The sequence below is a fragment of the Notamacropus eugenii genome, chromosome 2 (assembly GCF_028372415.1).
Source record: "Notamacropus eugenii isolate mMacEug1 chromosome 2, mMacEug1.pri_v2, whole genome shotgun sequence".
NCBI lineage: Eukaryota > Metazoa > Chordata > Mammalia > Diprotodontia > Macropodidae > Notamacropus > Notamacropus eugenii.
This window is the reverse complement of record NC_092873.1, coordinates 46,514,555-46,532,017: the sequence shown is the minus strand read 5'-3', so window position 1 is coordinate 46,532,017 and position 17,463 is coordinate 46,514,555. Positions and strand designations below refer to the sequence as shown.

The 17,463-nt window shown below is 47.9% G+C and overlaps 1 protein-coding gene across 3 annotated transcripts in view; it reads left to right on the top strand.

Annotated features, from left to right (window-relative positions):
- Positions 1-9,090: 9,090 nt before the first annotated feature.
- AUTS2 (activator of transcription and developmental regulator AUTS2) overlaps positions 9,091-17,463 on the top strand; it is a 1,242,623-nt gene continuing 1,234,250 nt past the window's right edge. For all 3 annotated transcript variants that reach the window (XM_072640120.1, XM_072640119.1, XM_072640118.1), the window contains exon 1: positions 9,091-9,550. In XM_072640120.1, coding sequence (XP_072496221.1) covers positions 9,185-9,550 — 366 coding nt within the window. In that variant the 5' untranslated portion in view covers positions 9,091-9,184. The remainder of the gene's footprint in view (positions 9,551-17,463) is intronic.

Genomic DNA, 17,463 nt, shown 5'->3' with positions numbered 1-17,463 from the left:
GTGGATAGAACACCAGACTTGAAGTCAAGAAGACCTGAGTTCAAATTTGATCTCAGATAGTTACTACTTGTGTGACCCTGGGCAAGTCACTTTACTCTGTTTGCCTCAGTTTTCTCATCTGTCAGATGAGCTGGAGAAGGAAATAGCAAACTGCTCCAGTATTTTGGCCAAGAAAACCCCAAATGACTGAAATGGCTGAACAAAAACAACAAACAACATAAAATTCATTAAACAAACAAACTTGGAGGTTCATTAAGCAAACAAACTTGTTTCAGGGTTCCTTATAGCAGTTTGAGAAAGATAGCAGAGAGGATTGTTTTAAAAAGTGTTGCCTTTTGTTTTTACATCACAGCTAACTTCCCCTTAAACATTTCTCCTCTTTAGCACTTTCTGATAACAAAGAAAAATGCAAAACCAGCTTACAAAGCAATGGTATATACAGCATGCTGCACCCACAGTCCTCCACTTTCCTGCTAAGTGGAGGGAAATGTATTTCATTTCCAGATTTCCAGGATCAAGATTGTTCAGGACAGTTCATCAGAGTTCTTTTGTCTTTTGGTATTATTTGTATGATTGGAGTCATTGTACGTATTGTTCTCTGGGTTCAGACTTCTTCACTTTGCATCTGTTCATACAAGTCTTGTCATGTTTCTCTGAATTATTCATAACAGCCATTTTTATGGTTCAATAATATTCTTGGTGCAGTGGAAAGAATGCTGATTTGGGATGGAGAAGAAACAGTCTGATTCCTCATACTCCTGCTTTTTACCTTGTGGAAACTTGGGAAAGTTACTGGTTCTCATGTTTCCTCGTGTGTGAAATTAAGGGGACTGGACAAGATGACTTTTGAAGTCCTTTCTAGATCTCATAAATTCTAATATCTATCTTGTTACATTTAGATACCATAATTTGTTTTGGTAAGGTGGATAGAGTATCAGGCCCAGGCCTGAGTCCAAATCTAGCCTCAGATACTAAGTAACTGTGTGACCCTGGGCAAATCACTTAACCCTAAATGCCTCAGTTTCCTCATTTGTAAAATGAGCTGGAGAAGGAAACCACAAATCACTCCCATATCTATGCCAAGAAACCCCAAATGAGGTCATGAAGAGTTAGACACGACTAAATAATAACAAATCAAAAGATTATAGACCTAAATCTCAAAATCTGTAGATACAGAGTTACAAGGAATCTTAAAGTTCATCTAGTCTGACCCTTTTCGTTTTATAGATGAGGAAACTGCAGCCCCTGGAATTAGAGACAATGATCACTTGCTTTATTTCAGATCTTTTTACCCATCGTCGTTTTCACAGTACAACTCATAAAGTTTTTGAATTACCTGAGTTTTTGCTCATGAATCATACATGTCTAGATGTCTTATTAATCAGCCTAACACATAAATGTGACTAGTCTATGAAGGGCTCCAGTATGTGAAGCTGCTCCAGAAATTGTGCAATGCCACTTAATTGGAAAGCTGGAACTGCAAAGTATATTTTGGTAAGCCAAGTCTCGTTTATCATCATGAGGAGAAATGCTCTAGTTTCTTTTATTTTTCAGCCCCAAAGAAAGTTATTACTTTTAAAATAATCCCTGAATTCTCTATGTGAAGTAGGGAACATATTTTATTCCCTAAAAGAAATGGAGCACAATATTGAGAATTGGAAGGAACTGTTGAAATTCTCTAGCCCAAATTTGATTATTTTGTAACTGAGGCAACTGGTAACACTAAGAAAATGTATTGACTTGCCCAGGGTCACACAGATTTAACACATAACTGAATTGAGACAGGGATTCAGACCTTACTCCAAATCCAGTATTTTTTTTTTCTGCTACTCCTCCACTGGCTAGGGTACTCAGATTTCCTACTGACTTGTTTACAAGAATAGCGGTTCATTTTACAGCTCTTTCTATTTTTTTCTTTTTATTGATATCTTTTGGTTTTATATCCCTTTCATTTCCAAATATATCTTTCTCCTTCCCCCTACCCAGAGAGTTATCTCTTGAAAGAAAGAATAAAAGAAAGGGAAAAAAATCATTTCTGCAAAACTCACTAAACATCAATGGAGCTTAACAGGTTATGTAATAGTACATCACCTCTCCAAAGAAGGGGAGAAAAGCATTTCCATACGTCTTGTTTTGGGTCCAACATCCTTCAGTAGTATAATTTCACAGCATTGAGTTCTGGGTTTTAAAAATATACATATACATATATATATATTTTTTATTTTTTTCAATTACATGGAAAAACAATTTTAACATTCATTTTAAAAAATCATTTTTTAATTCCACGGTTTTTTAAAAATCTCTTTTCACATTGTAGTTCTTGTATATATTCTTTTCCTAGTTCTGTTTATTTCACTATGCATTAGTTCATATATTTCTTAATTTATCTTATTTTGAACTTAACAAACACCAAAATGCGGAGCCTATCTATAAACACATTCAGGTTTATATATGAAACCTTAAATTTATCTTCTATACTGCTTTCTTAAGTTCACAGAAGCCTTCCTATGCTTCTCTGTATTTGTCCAAAGAGATAATGTTTGTAAGAGTATCATAGCACCTTGCACACAGTAGGTACATAGTAAATACTTATTACCTTTCTTCCTTCTTCACATTCACTGTTTTTGTTGCTTGGTACTATTCCATTGGGTAGCTATTTCCCAATTGATGGGAGCCGATTTTCTCCACAGTTCTTAGATACTACAAAAAAAGTGCTGTTTTAAATATTTTGGTGGTCCTATAGGACCTTTCTTTTTTCAACTTTTCACTTGTTAGGGCATAAGACTTGCCCTAGATCTCTAGGTCAATGGCTCTAGACATTTTCTATACCCGCCTTCTTAGAGGGAGTTCTGCAGCTCATATTTGAAAAATGCAGGAGAAGCTATAAAATATCTAAAAATTCACATCTGTCTACAGAGAGATTACTATATAATACTGTCATTCTACAAAAGTCCAACCCAAGGACTCAAAATTCCCTGGGTAACAACCTGGAACCTTAGAACAGATTGATTGGCTAAAGAGAGAGCCTTAAATACATCACAATTGAAATCCATTCTAGATTTATCATTAAATTCAAAAGGTTTGGGCATTTCTGGGTTTTTTAAAAAGTGTTTTCTGGGGACTTTAGTTGCTTACTGGTTCAGTGTCTATTAACAGGGTGACCTGTTAGCTGAAAAAGCTTCCATAATCTTAGACCTAGTACCCAGAATGAGGAAAGCACTCACCCTGCTCTGTTCTGCTTAGATCACATCTGGAATCTCATGTTCGGTTGTGGGAATCACTTTTTAGGAAAGACTGATAGGCTGGAGAGTATCTAGAGGAAGATGAACAGGGTGATGAACAGACGCCAACCCATCTAACAGGATTGCATTTTAACCTGGAGTTGGTTTAGGTACTGATATGACTAGTGTGTTCAAAAAGAGGAAAGGCTGTCATTTGAAAGAAGGATTAGACTTATCTTGCTTGGTCCCCTGAAAACTGAACTGGGAGCAATGGGTGGAAGGTAGAGAGGCAGGTTCCAACCTGATGTAAGGGGGAAATTGCTTAATGAAGAGATCCATCCAAAGGTGGAATGTGCTGTTTACTCTCAGTGGAGGTCTTTAAGCAAAGCTGGAGGATCTCTTCTCAGATATATATGTCCATTTTTCTTTTTCCTATCTATCCATCTATCTATCTATCTATCTATCTATCTATCTATCTATCTATCTATCTATCTATCTATGTATCTGTCTGTCTGTCTGTCTGTCTGTCTGTCTGTCTGTTTGTCTGTGTGTCTGTCTGTCTATCTATCCATCCATCTATCTAACTAATCTATCCATCCATCCATCCATCCATCCATCCATCCATCCAGTTGTTCAGACGTAGGCTAAACTAGCTAGCCTTGGAGGGCCCTTCCCACTCTGACATTCTGTGACTCTCCAAGTAGGATGTTGTATGACTTTATATCTTAATCTTCTCTTGTAAAGTACTTTATAAAAACATATGATCTTCAAATTTAAAAAAAGCCACAATCAAAGTGAAACAGAGTATCAAATAAGGGAGAAGAATGGAACTTCCCATCATTATTCTATAGGGAGTAGTGAGTTTGGTCACTTGTCAGTTTAAAAAAATGTTATCTGAAGTTCCCTCCATTGTGATGATATTTTCCCCAAGTCCCTGGTCTCTCTTTACATTATTGCCAAGGGAGTTTTCAAGTTTGAAATCATGTAGACAGAACATTTGGATCTGGGGATAACAGAAGCTCCCTGGTTCTGTCTGTACCGCCCTTTCCCCTCCAAATCTTTCAGTATGTCAGCACTGTTACATGGGCTTCACGTGGTTGGCCCTGAAAAGCCACAGTTGCTGAATGTACCTTTCATTAGGAAGCACCTGCCGAGAAGATGAAGTTTATAATGTATGATATTATGGAAGGCAGTGTAACATTTAGCAAATTGAACCCTACATCCCTCTTAAAAAAAAAAAAAAAGAACATTAAAACCGCACCTTGAAAAACAACTTGTGATGGGAGAAAAGATGAAAACAGCAGGTGACAATTAGTGTGGAATAGCAATGATGGGTGATTGCTGATGGGCTACCTGAAAGTTAATGGAACTGATCAGGATTTCTCCCCAGGAATATTTTTTATTAAAAACGATGTATGGAGGTTAAGAAGGAAAAGCCAAGTTCTTTTCATCATCTTCTTATCTATTCAGTTGGAAACAATGGTGTGGTGCATTGGTTAACCTGCTTCAAGCTCTGCTCTGGTCGCTGGTGAGTCTCTCTCCCTCCCTCCCTCTCTCTCTCTCTCTCTCTCTCTCTCTCTCCCTCTTCATACACACATACACACCCACCCACACCCACAAAGACTTAAAGTTATAAACTACAAAAACATAAACCCTAGCTGCTTTGAGTTAAAAATCAATTTTCCTAATAAATTAAATTCACATCTCATATACCAGTATGTAATATCAAGAAAGATGCTTTAATAATCACACTGTTGGCAGAGAATAACAGCTGAGACAAAGAGATATAAAAATTTAGTAATTTAGGAGGTCTGGAACCAAAATCGCTGTCTGTGAGAAGGCTCAGAGTTCAGGCGGACAGACACAAAAGCTTTTTTCAAGCTAGTCCAGATGAAACGTCCAAGATATAATTTATTAATTAATTTATTAATTATCAATTGGAATATAAAGATGGCAAAACTGGAAAGACACTTTGGGGGTCAAGTACTTTACCCCTGAGCAGGGCTGGAAGATTTTTATCCTTTGTGTATTTCAGAATCACTTGAGAGGCCTATTCCTGCAAAGCCACTACACAAACAGTCACTTGAAAGCTTTTTTTTTTTTTAAAAAGCATTAGTTTTTATTAAGTATAATCATTTGTGTCAAGATTTCACCTAAACCTTGTGGATATGAACTGTGGTTTTGCTCCAACTGTCCTTCCAAGTTAAAGCCTCTTTTAACCAAAGAGAAGCCTTTTCTTTTGAGTTCTGCCTGTGGAGAAAGCCAGAGTGCTCCTAAATCAACGGGCTGTATCTGAGCTTCCAAGAAATCTTATTTCCCTTTCCAAAGGATGCAGCCACAACAAAAAAGCATAGAGGTCATACATGGATACCTGCATACCAGTTTGATTTCTCTGGGAACAGCCCCTGGGAGAGACAAAACAAAACAATTTGTTCCACAGTCAAGCCCCTGAGAATGTTTGTGAGCAAACCTGGAAGACACATCCATGAACAATTATCCCTCTCTGGTCGAAGGCACCAAAGGAACCCATTTGACCCACAGGATATTACCAATTCCACTGAGCATTATTCACAGACCCTGGAAAAAAAATTCATTTAAACATTATCCCAAAATGCATTTACAAATTACTCTCGCTGCAGGCAAGGTTCCTGCAGTGTCCCTAAGCCGACCCGTGCTCCCTTTCCCTTTCCGACAGCCAGACACTATTTTTTACTGACAAGACTGCCAGGGGGCAACTTTGGAAAGTCACTAATAAAAGACCTTTTTATTATATTTGCAAATCGCACTCCTCCCTCCAAGTTCCTCTCTTTCCTCCTCCCCCACATTGCTGAAAAGGGATTTTTAAAGGAGAACCTGTTTGAAGTTGGCCTTGGACTCCTCTAGTCTCTAGGGCAGCCAAAATGTCCCAAAGCACCTGTCCTAACAACCCTTTAAAAAAAAAGGCAGGGTTAGGGGAGTGCCTTCCTTGAACCACTGGTTGGTACAGTCTGCTCTAGAAGATGCAGAAACTGGCCTCTGTTAAGTACCATCCTGTAACCCAGGGGCAGATTACAGCAGCCACTAATGACTGTCCTAGGAGTTATAGAGGTACAATCTGTCCTGAGGTACTGTATTGGGAAATTATGCCAGGGGCAGGTTGTGATATCTCTGGCAGCTGGCACCGTGTTCCCAGTAAATGCGGTGTACATCCCATCCATGGAGTGGTCCAAAACACAGTTCCTTGGAAATGAGTGACACTTCCCTCCACCTTGGGGGTGTGCTAGGGCCAGACAGGTGAGATGGCCAAGAGGAAAGATAGCTGCCCTGGACTCCTTCAGAAGAAACGGGTTCAAGTCCCTTCCTCTATCACCAGGAGCTTCTGACCCCATGAAATCTAGGTTAGGGACCTACAAAAGAGAAGTGTGTGAATGGAGGGGAGGAGAAAGGAGGGGAGGAGAGGAGAGGGGAAGGGCTAAGAACTAAGCATCTTCCTGGGGCTTCTTTCAAGATAAAAGACTGATGCTTTAGGTTTATAGCTCTAGAATTGGAAAGGATCTCAGAAGCCATCTACTCCAGCTCCCTCGTTTTACAGAAGTGGGAACTGAGGCTCAGGGAGGTTAGGTGATCCAAGGGCACAGAGGTAGTGTTAGAGGTGAGATGTGAACTCAGGTCCTCTGCCCTTTCCAGTGCCTCCTGCTCTTTTGGTGAATATGAGAAGAATCCTGGTTATCATCGATTAAAAAAGGGTGTGTGTGTGGGGGGGGGGGGACTAGGGGAATCTGGTGGAGAATCTGAAATTATTCCAGTCTTTGACCCTAAGTAAGAAAAAGCTAAAAGAGGAGAGAGGCAGACACACAGAGAGAGACCCACGATCCACCGCCCCTTCCCTTGGCTTTTATGGTTTAGACTCGGGGTGAGAGAGAGCCCCAGAAGGACATTCCAGGGCAGAGGGAGAGGCGAGCTCCGCCGGCTCTCGGGCTGAGCCGGGCATCCCAGCCCTGCCCGGACGGCCGTCGGGAGCGAGCGGTTTCCGCAGAGAAGCGGTCGCTGTCTGTTTATTGATTCGGGTCCTGCTTTATTGAAACATTGTATCCATTGGAGGCGGGCGGGGGAGGGGGGAGCCCGGAGGCGGGAAGAGGAGCGGGATCCCGCCAGGGGAGCCCCGGGCGAGTGTGCGGGCCCGGCTCCGGGCTGGTCCGACGGGCTCCGCACGTGGCGTGGCCCGCCCCCCGGGGACGAGCCCGGGGAGACCCGAGGGGGCGGCGGGCGGAGCGCGGCCCCGGGGCACCCCCAGGCAGCGGCGGCGCGGAGCGCAGGTCGGGTTGCGGGGCGCTGTGTCGCGCCCACGCCCCACTCGCGTGCCTCCTCCTCCTGCCCGCTATCCCGGGCAGAAGTCCGACGTGGGCGGCCCCGGCACCCGCCCAGGGGCGAGTGGTTTTCTCCACGCGCGGAGAGGAGAAAAGTTTTGAGTTCCTCTCGCCTCCGGCCGGGCCAGCGCGCGCGCTTCCCCACGCATCCCCTCGTCGTTCCCTCCGTGTCCGGGCTCCCCTCTCCATCCCTCCCCACGACCGCGCCCGGGCAGGCTCTCCCGCCCCGCGGGCTCCGGGTGGGAGTGGGGGCGCGCCCCCGGGAGGACTCGGTGGGGGCGCGGGTGAGCGCGGGAGCGGGTGGGGTGGGTGTCCTCGGCCGTGCCCGGAGCGCGCGCGGAGCCAGCCGGCAGCAAAGTTGCGGGAGCAGGAGCGCGCCGCGCGGGGGCGGGCGGGCACGCGGGGCCGCTCTCCAGGCTGCGCCCGGCGCCCGTGCCCGGCCCGGCCCGGCCCCGCCGCGGGGGGCGCAGAGCGCGGCGGCCGCCCCCCCCCCACGCCCCGCCCCCACTGCGCAGGCCCGGCCGCCCCAGCGCGCATGCCCTCGGCTCGCAGGCACGGCCAGCCCCCAGCCTGGTGCTCGCTACACACTCTACAACCGGGGGTGGGAGGGGTGTGGGGGGGAGCTGGGAGTCACCCACGTGATCCAGCCCGGGCCAGGGCCGGGAGCGGAGGGGGAGGGGAGGGAGGGGAACGAGGGAGGGAGGGGTGCGCGCGCGCGCGCTCCGAGCAGGGCGGGCGGGCGGCGAGCGAGCGAGCAGAGCGAGCAGAGGGGGCGAGCAGGCGAGGCCGGGCCGGGAGGCGGCGGCGGCGGCGGCGGCGGCGGCGGCAGGGGATGGGGCAGGGGCCGGGCTGGCGGACCCGCTGTGCACCCTCGCGCGCCCGCCTGGCTCCGCAGCCCCGGCGGCCCGGGCCGTGAGCAGCAGGGAGGGCAGCGCTGTGCGAGGCGGCGGCTCAGCCTCCTCCTCCTCCTCCTCCTCCTCCCGCTCCCCTCGCCCCGTCTCCCCTCCTCCTTGGGCTGAGGGCTGACCGTTTATCCGGCGCTCCGCAGCAGGGGGCGGGGGGCGCCGTCTCCCCTTCCTTCCCCGCGCCCGCCCGGGTCCGCCCCCCGGGGGTCGCGGGGCTGCAGCCTCGGGGAGCCCGGGAGTTTTCTCCGAGGTGCGCCGGCCCGGGGCGGCCGCTGACCGGCGGGGGAAGTTGCCGCTGCTCGGTCCCTCCCCCCGCGTTTTCGGGGGGCCCTTTCTGCGAAGGGGGGCGGAGCATGGGAGCGGGGAGGGAGCCCCCGCGCCCCCCGCTCCGCTCTGATTGATCGCCCCCTCTCTCCAGAGCAGACCCGGGTGTGCAGCCATTACTTTGCGGGGAGGAATCTCGCCTCGGGTGGAATCCCACTTGCAGCCTCGCTGCTCGCTCCTCCGGCTCCCTCCTCCTCCTCCCCTGCCCCCTCTCCTTTCTCTCCCTCTCCTCGGTCTCGGAGGCTCCCCTCCCCCGGGGGTGGGGTGCGGGCGCAGGGAGGGAGGGGGCCCGCGCCTGCTCCCCCTCCGGCGGCGGTGGTTGGTGCCCGGGAGGGAGGCGAGGACGCGGAGGAGGAGGAGGAGGAGGAGGAGGACTCGGACTCCAGCCATGGATGGCCCCGCTCGCTGCCTCGGGCTCCGCAAGAAGCGCAGGTCTCGGTCCCAGCGCGATCGGGAGCGGCGCTCCAGGGCCGCCGGCTTGGGGGCGGCCGGGGCCGGGGCCGGGGCCGGGGGAGGGGGCGGCGGCGCGGGGGCTCCGAGCCGGACCCGGGCGCCGCCGCCGCCGCCGCCGCCGCCGCCGTCCGTCGCCTCGTCGTCGGGCTCGGAGAAGGAAGACAATGGGAAGCCCCCCGCCTCGGCGCCGCCGTCCCGGCCCCGGCCCCCGCGGAGGAAGCGCCGGGAGTCCACGTCGGCCGAGGAGGACATCATCGATGGCTTCGCCGTGACCAGCTTTGTCACTTTCGAAGCGCTGGAGGTAAGGGGGGGACCGGCCCCCCGCTTCGCTCCCGGGGTGCTCCCGGGGCGCCGGGTCCTGCCGGCTCATTGTTGGGGAGGGGGGAGAGCCGGGGGCGCGAGGAGAGAGAGAGACACACACTGGAGGAGAGCAGGAATCGTGCCTGGCCTCCCTCCCCCTCCCTCCCCTGCCTTGTCCCCCCTCTCTCTGCCTCCGCCCCCCACACCCCCTGGCAGATGGGCGAAGGAAGGGGGTTCGCGATCGCAACAATGCACCCCTCTCCTAGCCTCTCTCGTCGCCCTCCTCTCCCTCCCCAATCATGGCTCCTTGGCTGCTTTAAGTCTCTTTGGTTGATTTTGGGCTCTGGTGGACGGCTCAGTGTGTGTGTGTGTGTGTGTGTGTTTTATGTGGAAACATGGATATTACGGGAAGATATTCCTTGCTTGTGTGTCCCCAGGACTGGGGAGCGGTGGGATTCACATGGTTTCCTCCCCCACCCCCTTTTTGGTGAGGTGGTAATAGGGAGGGGGGCGTTTTCTTCCTGGCTGGGAGAAAAGAGGGAGGGGGGATAGAGTGAGAGGAGAGGAAGAGAGGGGAGGGGAGTGTGTATATGTATGTATATAGACATACATATATATATGGAGAGAGGAGAGAGAGAGAGAGAGAGAGAGAGAGAGAGAGAGAGAGAGAGAGAGAGAGAGAGAGATCCTTTCTTCTATATAGGGATCCCTTTTGGAAAGGGTTAAGTGTAACGCGAGCCAGACACACAGACAGGAAAGAGAGAGACAGACAAGAGGCAGCTTGGGCGGACAGGACTGAAGGGGGAGACGGGATAAAAACCCTTGCTGACATCTGAAGGGCTTGTCACCCAATTGTCCCTGCCCCTTTCCTTCTCTTTTCTTTCCTTTTCTCCCCAAGTGCTTGGCTTTGTGTGTGTGTATGTGTGTATATGTGTGTGTGTGTGTCTGTGTGTGTGTCTTTATTCTCTGAGCACCTGCAGGGTGCCTTACCAAATGCACAGTTTCCAGCAGCTAGACTAGCTTCTCCTGGGGAGGAGGGGGGCTGCTGGGGAGGTGGGGTCCAGGGGTCAGGGGGAAACTCTCTTTGCCAGGACGGAGCTGAGAGAGAGCTGGGATATTGGCCTTTGTAAATTTCACCCTCCGCGGTCCCCCCCGCCTTTGGGAGCAAGCAGTAGGAAAAATGTTTTTAACACACACAGCCCACATAGAGAGAGAATCAGCAGAGTGGGTTTGGTTTTTGGCTTTCTTGAGGACAAAACCAGGGGCATGAGTCGGTGGTAACCTTGTGTTTTGCCTGAGCCATGGTTTCAGGATGCAAAAGGAAACTTTTCCTTCTTTCCCTTTTGGTTTTTTGGCTGATCTTGTGTGTGGTTTGGGGCACATCTGTGTAAGAGAGAACCTTTGTTAATGACAGCTTTAGCTATCCACACAGTGCCTGTCCAGGTTAAAATTACTGGTAGGATTGCTTGAACATTGCTTGTGTGTATGTGTCTCTGTGTCTATATTAAGTATTTTAAATAAATAAGAATGAAGACTTGGCCTCTCAGGGTTATGTCTCCTTACTGGAATTTTGTTTTTTGGGGGGGGAGTACGTCAGAGTCTGATATTGGTTATGTGATACAGTCTGTCTAAAACAAAAATCACACACATTGATGACACCCCCCGCCCCAATTTTTGACTCTGGAATCCATGCTGTTTTGGAACTGGTGTCTCTTGTCACTAGGGCCCCGGGGTTCACCAGGGATTAGAATGATTCTAGCTATGGCTTTTAATTTTTGCCAAGGTAGGAGGTTGCTATAGAGTGTGACCTCTCTCTTTCACTTCCTTGCTTTGAAATACCGAGTGTCTCCAGATAGGAGAGAACATGCTGCCGTTGCTTTCTGTGGCTGGCTCTGAGCAGGACTTGCAAGAGCTGGTTACAAGTGGTTGTGCTTACACTGGATGTTTGCCCTTTGCCCCTTGTATCTCCTCACACATATCGGGGTCCAGGGAGGGCCCTGGAGGCTAATTAGGATATTGACAGTTTGTGTGTTTTCAATAAACAAAACAGGATTGTTTGAAATGGCCAGTCCATGCTGTACTTGGCTTATGAGATACAAGTTGTAAACTCCGGGAAAATTGTGTGTTATGTATTTTTATATGTATAGGTATATAGGTGTATATATATACACCTATATACATATATATGCATTGTGTATTAGACCAAGTTGAAGTTGTCTTCTTGCTACCCTTACGTTTCTGCCCCAGCTGTGATTTTTTCCCTTCTCTCTCTCAGAGGCTTGCTCGGTGCTAATTTGCTTTGGTTAATTTAGGACCTGATTAGAAGGATGCTTGGTCTCCCCATCTTGCAACAGCCCCCACATTCAGAACCTATGGCATCTCCCTGGTTGTGGCTGTGTCCAAGAGGCTAAAGTGTGAGCAGATGTTATTTGAACGAGGTTTGCCATTTAAAAGCCTACATGGGAGCGAGAAATGAGATTCACCAAGTGTTTGTTGTTAGCAGGGAAAAGGTGGCTTGCTAAGCCTGTAATTCCTGTTGTATCTATTGTGGATCATCAGAACACTTTGGCATGCAGAACTGATTATGGGGGACCCTCCCCCCAAACACAGAGGTTTGATATTATGCTTTGGAAAGCCTGCTGAAAAAAGTGATTATATTTTTTTAAGGGGAGGAATATTAAAAAACAGATTCTTGAGATGTGACTTGAGTAGACCTGTTAGAGATATCTTGTAAATGCCAGCTATTGCAAAACCCAGACCTAAACCTTTTCAGAAATTTGTATTTAGAAACTCCACACAATCAGATGGCTGTGACTGCTTTGGTTGTTGTGTACATACTGGCAAAGAGGAGAGGTCAGGCATATGAGTCTGGATTTAGCCAAGTTTTCACCTTAATCCCCTATAGAGCAGTAATGTATTCAGAGGTGTGCCTTGTGGGGTGACTGCACAGTGGCTGCTTGGCCAGGGGGTTTGTATTTACTTAACATTTTTATTTTCATTTGCCTTTTGGAAAAAAAATGTGATTCTAACTGGTAATAAAGAATATGATGTGCTGATATAAACAAATCCAACTAAGAGTGAAATCTACCAACTGGCCTGAGGTTTATGTTTGTATTTCCTGAAAATTGGCTGGACCCTCTTTTAAGAGGCACAGGAAAGCCTTGTTGGCAGCTTTGGAAGGCCAGGGCCCAGGAGGAGAGCCAAGATCACAGTTCAGTCTTGTAACTGGGCCGCCAGTTAAGGAGCAGAGCTGGAGGCTGACTTTGAACAGGGGACGATCTTGGGGCCTGGTGAAGTTAGAATGTGTCTGTCCAACACTCCTGAGTGTCATACCCTTGGATCAGGAAGAAGCATTTCTTCTGTCATTTAGGAGCAAGAGAAGAATGAACCAGCCTTTATTTAGAGTCTCTTTGAGGGGATTTTCTTTAGTGAGTAAGATCAGACCCCCGCTCCTTAATGCATTATGATTTTTACAGATGTGTATTTAGACAGTGATCCAGGTATAGGAGTCCATCGATTCTGAGTGGAAATATTGGGGTAACTGTGGTTTCCATAAGTTCTCCATAGTGTTTGTCTGTCACCTATTTATCATTTCAGAGCTGGAAGGCCTTCCCCATCATTTCCCAGAAGGGGGGCCCAAGGAGGTTCACTGATTTGCTCAGGGTCCTTAATGTAGTAAGCGTCATAGGTGGGATTTGAGCCCATGCCCTCTGCCTGAACCAGGTGCTCCTTCTTATGGCCCCTCTGCTTCTCTTTACTCTCTGCGTCCTTCCTCAAATTCAGGATGAAGCATCCATGTTGCTTTTCCCACCCTCTGTCTTTTCGAGGGCTCTTACAGCAGCTGCCAGAGCGTGTTATCTTTCTCTTGGGCTGGTGCGGGACACTTTGAGCAAGCTGTGCGCTAGAGGAAGCAGAGTGTGTGTTTGGGTCAGTTTCAAGAACCAAGGGAGCTAATAATGCCTTTGAATGCAAAAAAAGCCCCACCTGCCCAGGTGAGGTGACCACCTTAGAACGAACCAGGACCTTTGCAGCTCTCAAACCCTGGGCCTTGTGAGTGCGGTTTTGCGGATGTACACACCGCCACAATGATGACTTGTGGCCAGCTAGCCAGGGACACATGTCATGCTTAAGACCTTCATGTGGCTTCAGTTTCACAACTTACCCACACTGTGCTGGGGAGGCTTGTTGGGCTGAATTTGAATTACACATATGTGGTGTACAATGTAGTAAATGCTCATTAATCTTGTTCCCCTGGATCAGTCAATCAGTGAGTCAAGTATGGGAGTGTTTATTGCAAGCTGGAGGCTAGGGAAAAGAAAAAAAGAGAGGCCTTGCCGAAGTCCAGTACCCAAGGAAGGTGACTGGACCAAGGTCATACAATTAGTAGGTGGCAGAATTAAGATTTGAACCTGGGGCCTCTGGTGCCAGAGCCAGTGCTCTTTCTGTCTTGAGAACGAGATAATACAGAACTGTTTCTAATTCCTGTAATAGGTATCCAGAGAAGGGTAAGATCAGTATGTTCTGGAAGATTCAGGAGAAGTTTTGAGTTAGACCTTTGAGGACTGGATAAGATATGAATGGATTGGAAAGGAAGGAGGTTGTGGGGGCAAAGTAGGGTCCTAGGTAGGGTAAGTAGTATAAGAAAACACTGCTTTGCAACCTACTAGCTCTTTGAGCTTGAGTATGTTTCTTAGCCTTTCTGGGTCTCAGTTTTCTCATCTGTAAAATAAGGAAGTTGAACATAAATAGCCTCTAAGGCCCCTGACAAGAGAGGATGTTTTGTGCAGGGCCTAAGGAAATGTGTGTACACATTAAAGAGAAATAAATTAAAAATAAAAAATAGGAAAAAATATTGGGAGTGGGGTGAGGGGTAGACATGATTTTAGGAAGCCAGATGAGAATTTGGATATGAAACTATTGTAACTCAGCCAGTTGTTGAAAGTGGTGTTTTGGAAAGTTAGGCAAACTCCTTTTTCCTCCCTATTATTTAGTTCTTCCATTCACAGATAGGTCTCCTTCTGGGGAAATGGGTGCAGGGAACAGTTGAGACTGAAGGATGTCATTCAGGACATCCCTGTCTGAGGACCCAGTGCTGCCTCCCTCCATCTCTCCTGCAATCTTGCCCTGCTCTCCATCCATTGAACCTCCGTGTTCCCTCTGTTGGTAAACCACCTGCTTCCTAGGCAGTTGCTGTTTCTACCTTGCAAGTGTCTCTTAGCAGCTTCAGGGCAGAGGTTAAAGCTGAAGATAACATGAGGGTTTTGGATGGTTAGAGTTTGAGGGGATTGTTTGTTAAATAAGAGTCAGTGTCTTCTAGCAGAAGCTGATTATTCAGTGTATGTCTTGCAGCTCTCTCTCTGTGTGTGTGTGTGTGTGTGTGTGTGTGTGTGTGTGTGCGCGCATGTGCTTGTGTAAAGCTCTTTGGATCCGTGAAGGTGCTGCCAGCATGTCAGATGAAGATGATGATGACGATGATGAGGAGAATGTAATTATCAGGTATCCATACTTCAGGTACTGAATGAATGAATGAAAAATGCATTTACTGAAGACCTACTCTGTCAGGCTCTTGTATTTGGGGAGAGAAATAAAAAATCAAGGCCACTCATAGTCCACCAGAGGCCTTTTGTGTTTTTCTCCTTCCCGCCCACCCTTTCCCTCTGAGGTTTCCTTTTGCTTGCTCGGTATACATACATCTTGTACGTGCAGTTCCTTGCATGTTGTCGTTAGAATGTCCGCTTCTTGAGGTCAAGGTCCATGTTCCTGCCGTTCTTTGTATTCTCAGTGCTGGGCACAGAGTAAGCACTTCAGAAATATTTGTTGATTGACTGTCAGTCAACTCTCTCAAGGAGTTTATATTTTCATAGGAGAAGACCACATGTATCACGAACTAGTGACAGGGAAGGGGGGGTCTTGATGCTAGGAATCATGAGTAGTGAGTTGATCCACATGGTCAGCCATACATCATTTCTTGAAGCAATGGTGTTACTGATTTTCTTGTGGTTCAGTTGTTTCAGTCATGACTGACTCTTCATGACCCCGTTTGGGGTTCTCTTGGCAAAGATACTGGAGTGGTTTGCCATTTCCTTCTCCTGCTCATTTGACAGATGAAGAAACTGAGGCAAATAGGGTTAAGTGATTTGCTCAGGGTCACACAGCTTCTGGAGCCAGATTTGAACTTGGGTCTCCTGACTCCAGGCTAGTGATCTATTTACAGTGCTATCCAGAGAAAGTGGTAGAAAAAGGGAGGGGCACACACTCATTCTGTGTGTGTGTGTGTGTGTGTGTGTGTCTTGGTCTCCATCTCTGTCTCCTTCATGTCGGGATTTGAAGGTGATTCGTGGCTTTGGGTCTCAGACCAGCTAAATTAAATGGGCTAGGCTTACTTTCACTCATTTGGTTACCAGTGGAGATAATTGTGCCCCTGGCCAGGAATTCTGTAGATGTGCGGTTAACTTCAGCAGAGAATCGGAACATACATGTGGAGGTCCCCTACAGATGGTGTTAGCCCAGGTTGGTAGAGTGGGTGGTTGGCACAGGCTGCTCACAACATGGCACAGGTAGAGGGCTGGATGAGGTGTGAAGGTCTATCACAATGGGAAGGACATGTGTGTATAAGGGGCAAGTGTTAGTGATTTTTTTCCTTGTCCATTCTTTTCCCCTCACCCCTATATTGTGTGATAAATAGCCGTGAAAATTGGATGTGTAAGGGATCTTGGCTATTACTTGACTTCTAACCATGACTCATAAAATCTGTTTGCCACCTTTTGCCAAGGTTCTTAACTCTGTTTCTGCCCCCAAGAAACCTAGATCTTTCTAGTTAAGGATATGACATTCATTGTTGTGACCCAGGAACTTGATCCTTAGGAAGGAGTGGATTGCTTGCCAGCCTGAAAGGAAAGTGCAGGTTGATCAGAAGAGACCCCATTAAGTGGGGTTTGAAAGAAGAAGTGTGTGGCTGTCTTAATGGGAATCCCAGATGACTGAGAATGAGGGCAAACTTATTTCTCTTTGCTTAGTCTGTGCCATGCACAAGTGAGCATGGGCTGGCACAGGGCTTGGGGTGGGAGGGAACACTGAAAGAGCATGGCTTCCTTGGTGGGATTTTCTCCACTCTTTTGTCCTTTCTTCCTTGTTCTAGTCTATTTTCAGCTTCTTTAGGTTATCTTTGGCATCATTGGTGATCATACAAGTGCCTCATGCCAGGGGAATCATTGGGGTTTTGAGATTGTCTGGTCCTCCTCTTTCATTTCTCATGACTTGGGATGTGTCTTGGTTAAAGGTCCCACTGACTGTAAGTTGCAGTTCTGGACCTGGAACCCAGGTCCCCTGGATCTAGAGGCAGCACCATCTTCACCAAAGAACATGTCCTTTAGCATCATTGATATGGGGATGAGCAGGTGCCAGTTGTCTTGAGTTTTGCTGCCTTTCCAAGGGAAATGGATTGTGACCCCAAATTCTGTGGTTCAGTAGCAAAATCCAGGTCAGTGACTGGTCTGCTGCCCTACGGGGCTGGGATGTGGGTTTCTCCCTAGCTTTGCTGGAATCATTCCTGTCACACCTGTCTTTACAGAGAGGTTGGATCCTTGTGAGTTGTCTGCTCCTGATTTGGGTCCTTAAAAGTAGAAGCAGGTGTGTACTGGAGTCAGTGGGAAGGCTCAGATGCAATTAATGAAGGGTGCTGGAGTTGGGAAGTTGGGGGATGAAACGTGCAAACATTTGGCTCAGGGATTTCCTTTATTTGTGCTTCAGTGTTCTGTCTGAGCCCATCGGAGGTCAGCTCTGGAGAGGGTTCCCTGGGCTTTTAGAGATTGTCCTCTGGATCTACCCCTTTGGTCTTTGGGCCTCTCTCCTCTTCCCTCCTTCTCCTCCCTCCTCTCTCTTCCTCTTTCGTCTCCCTCTTTTTTCTTTTCCTCA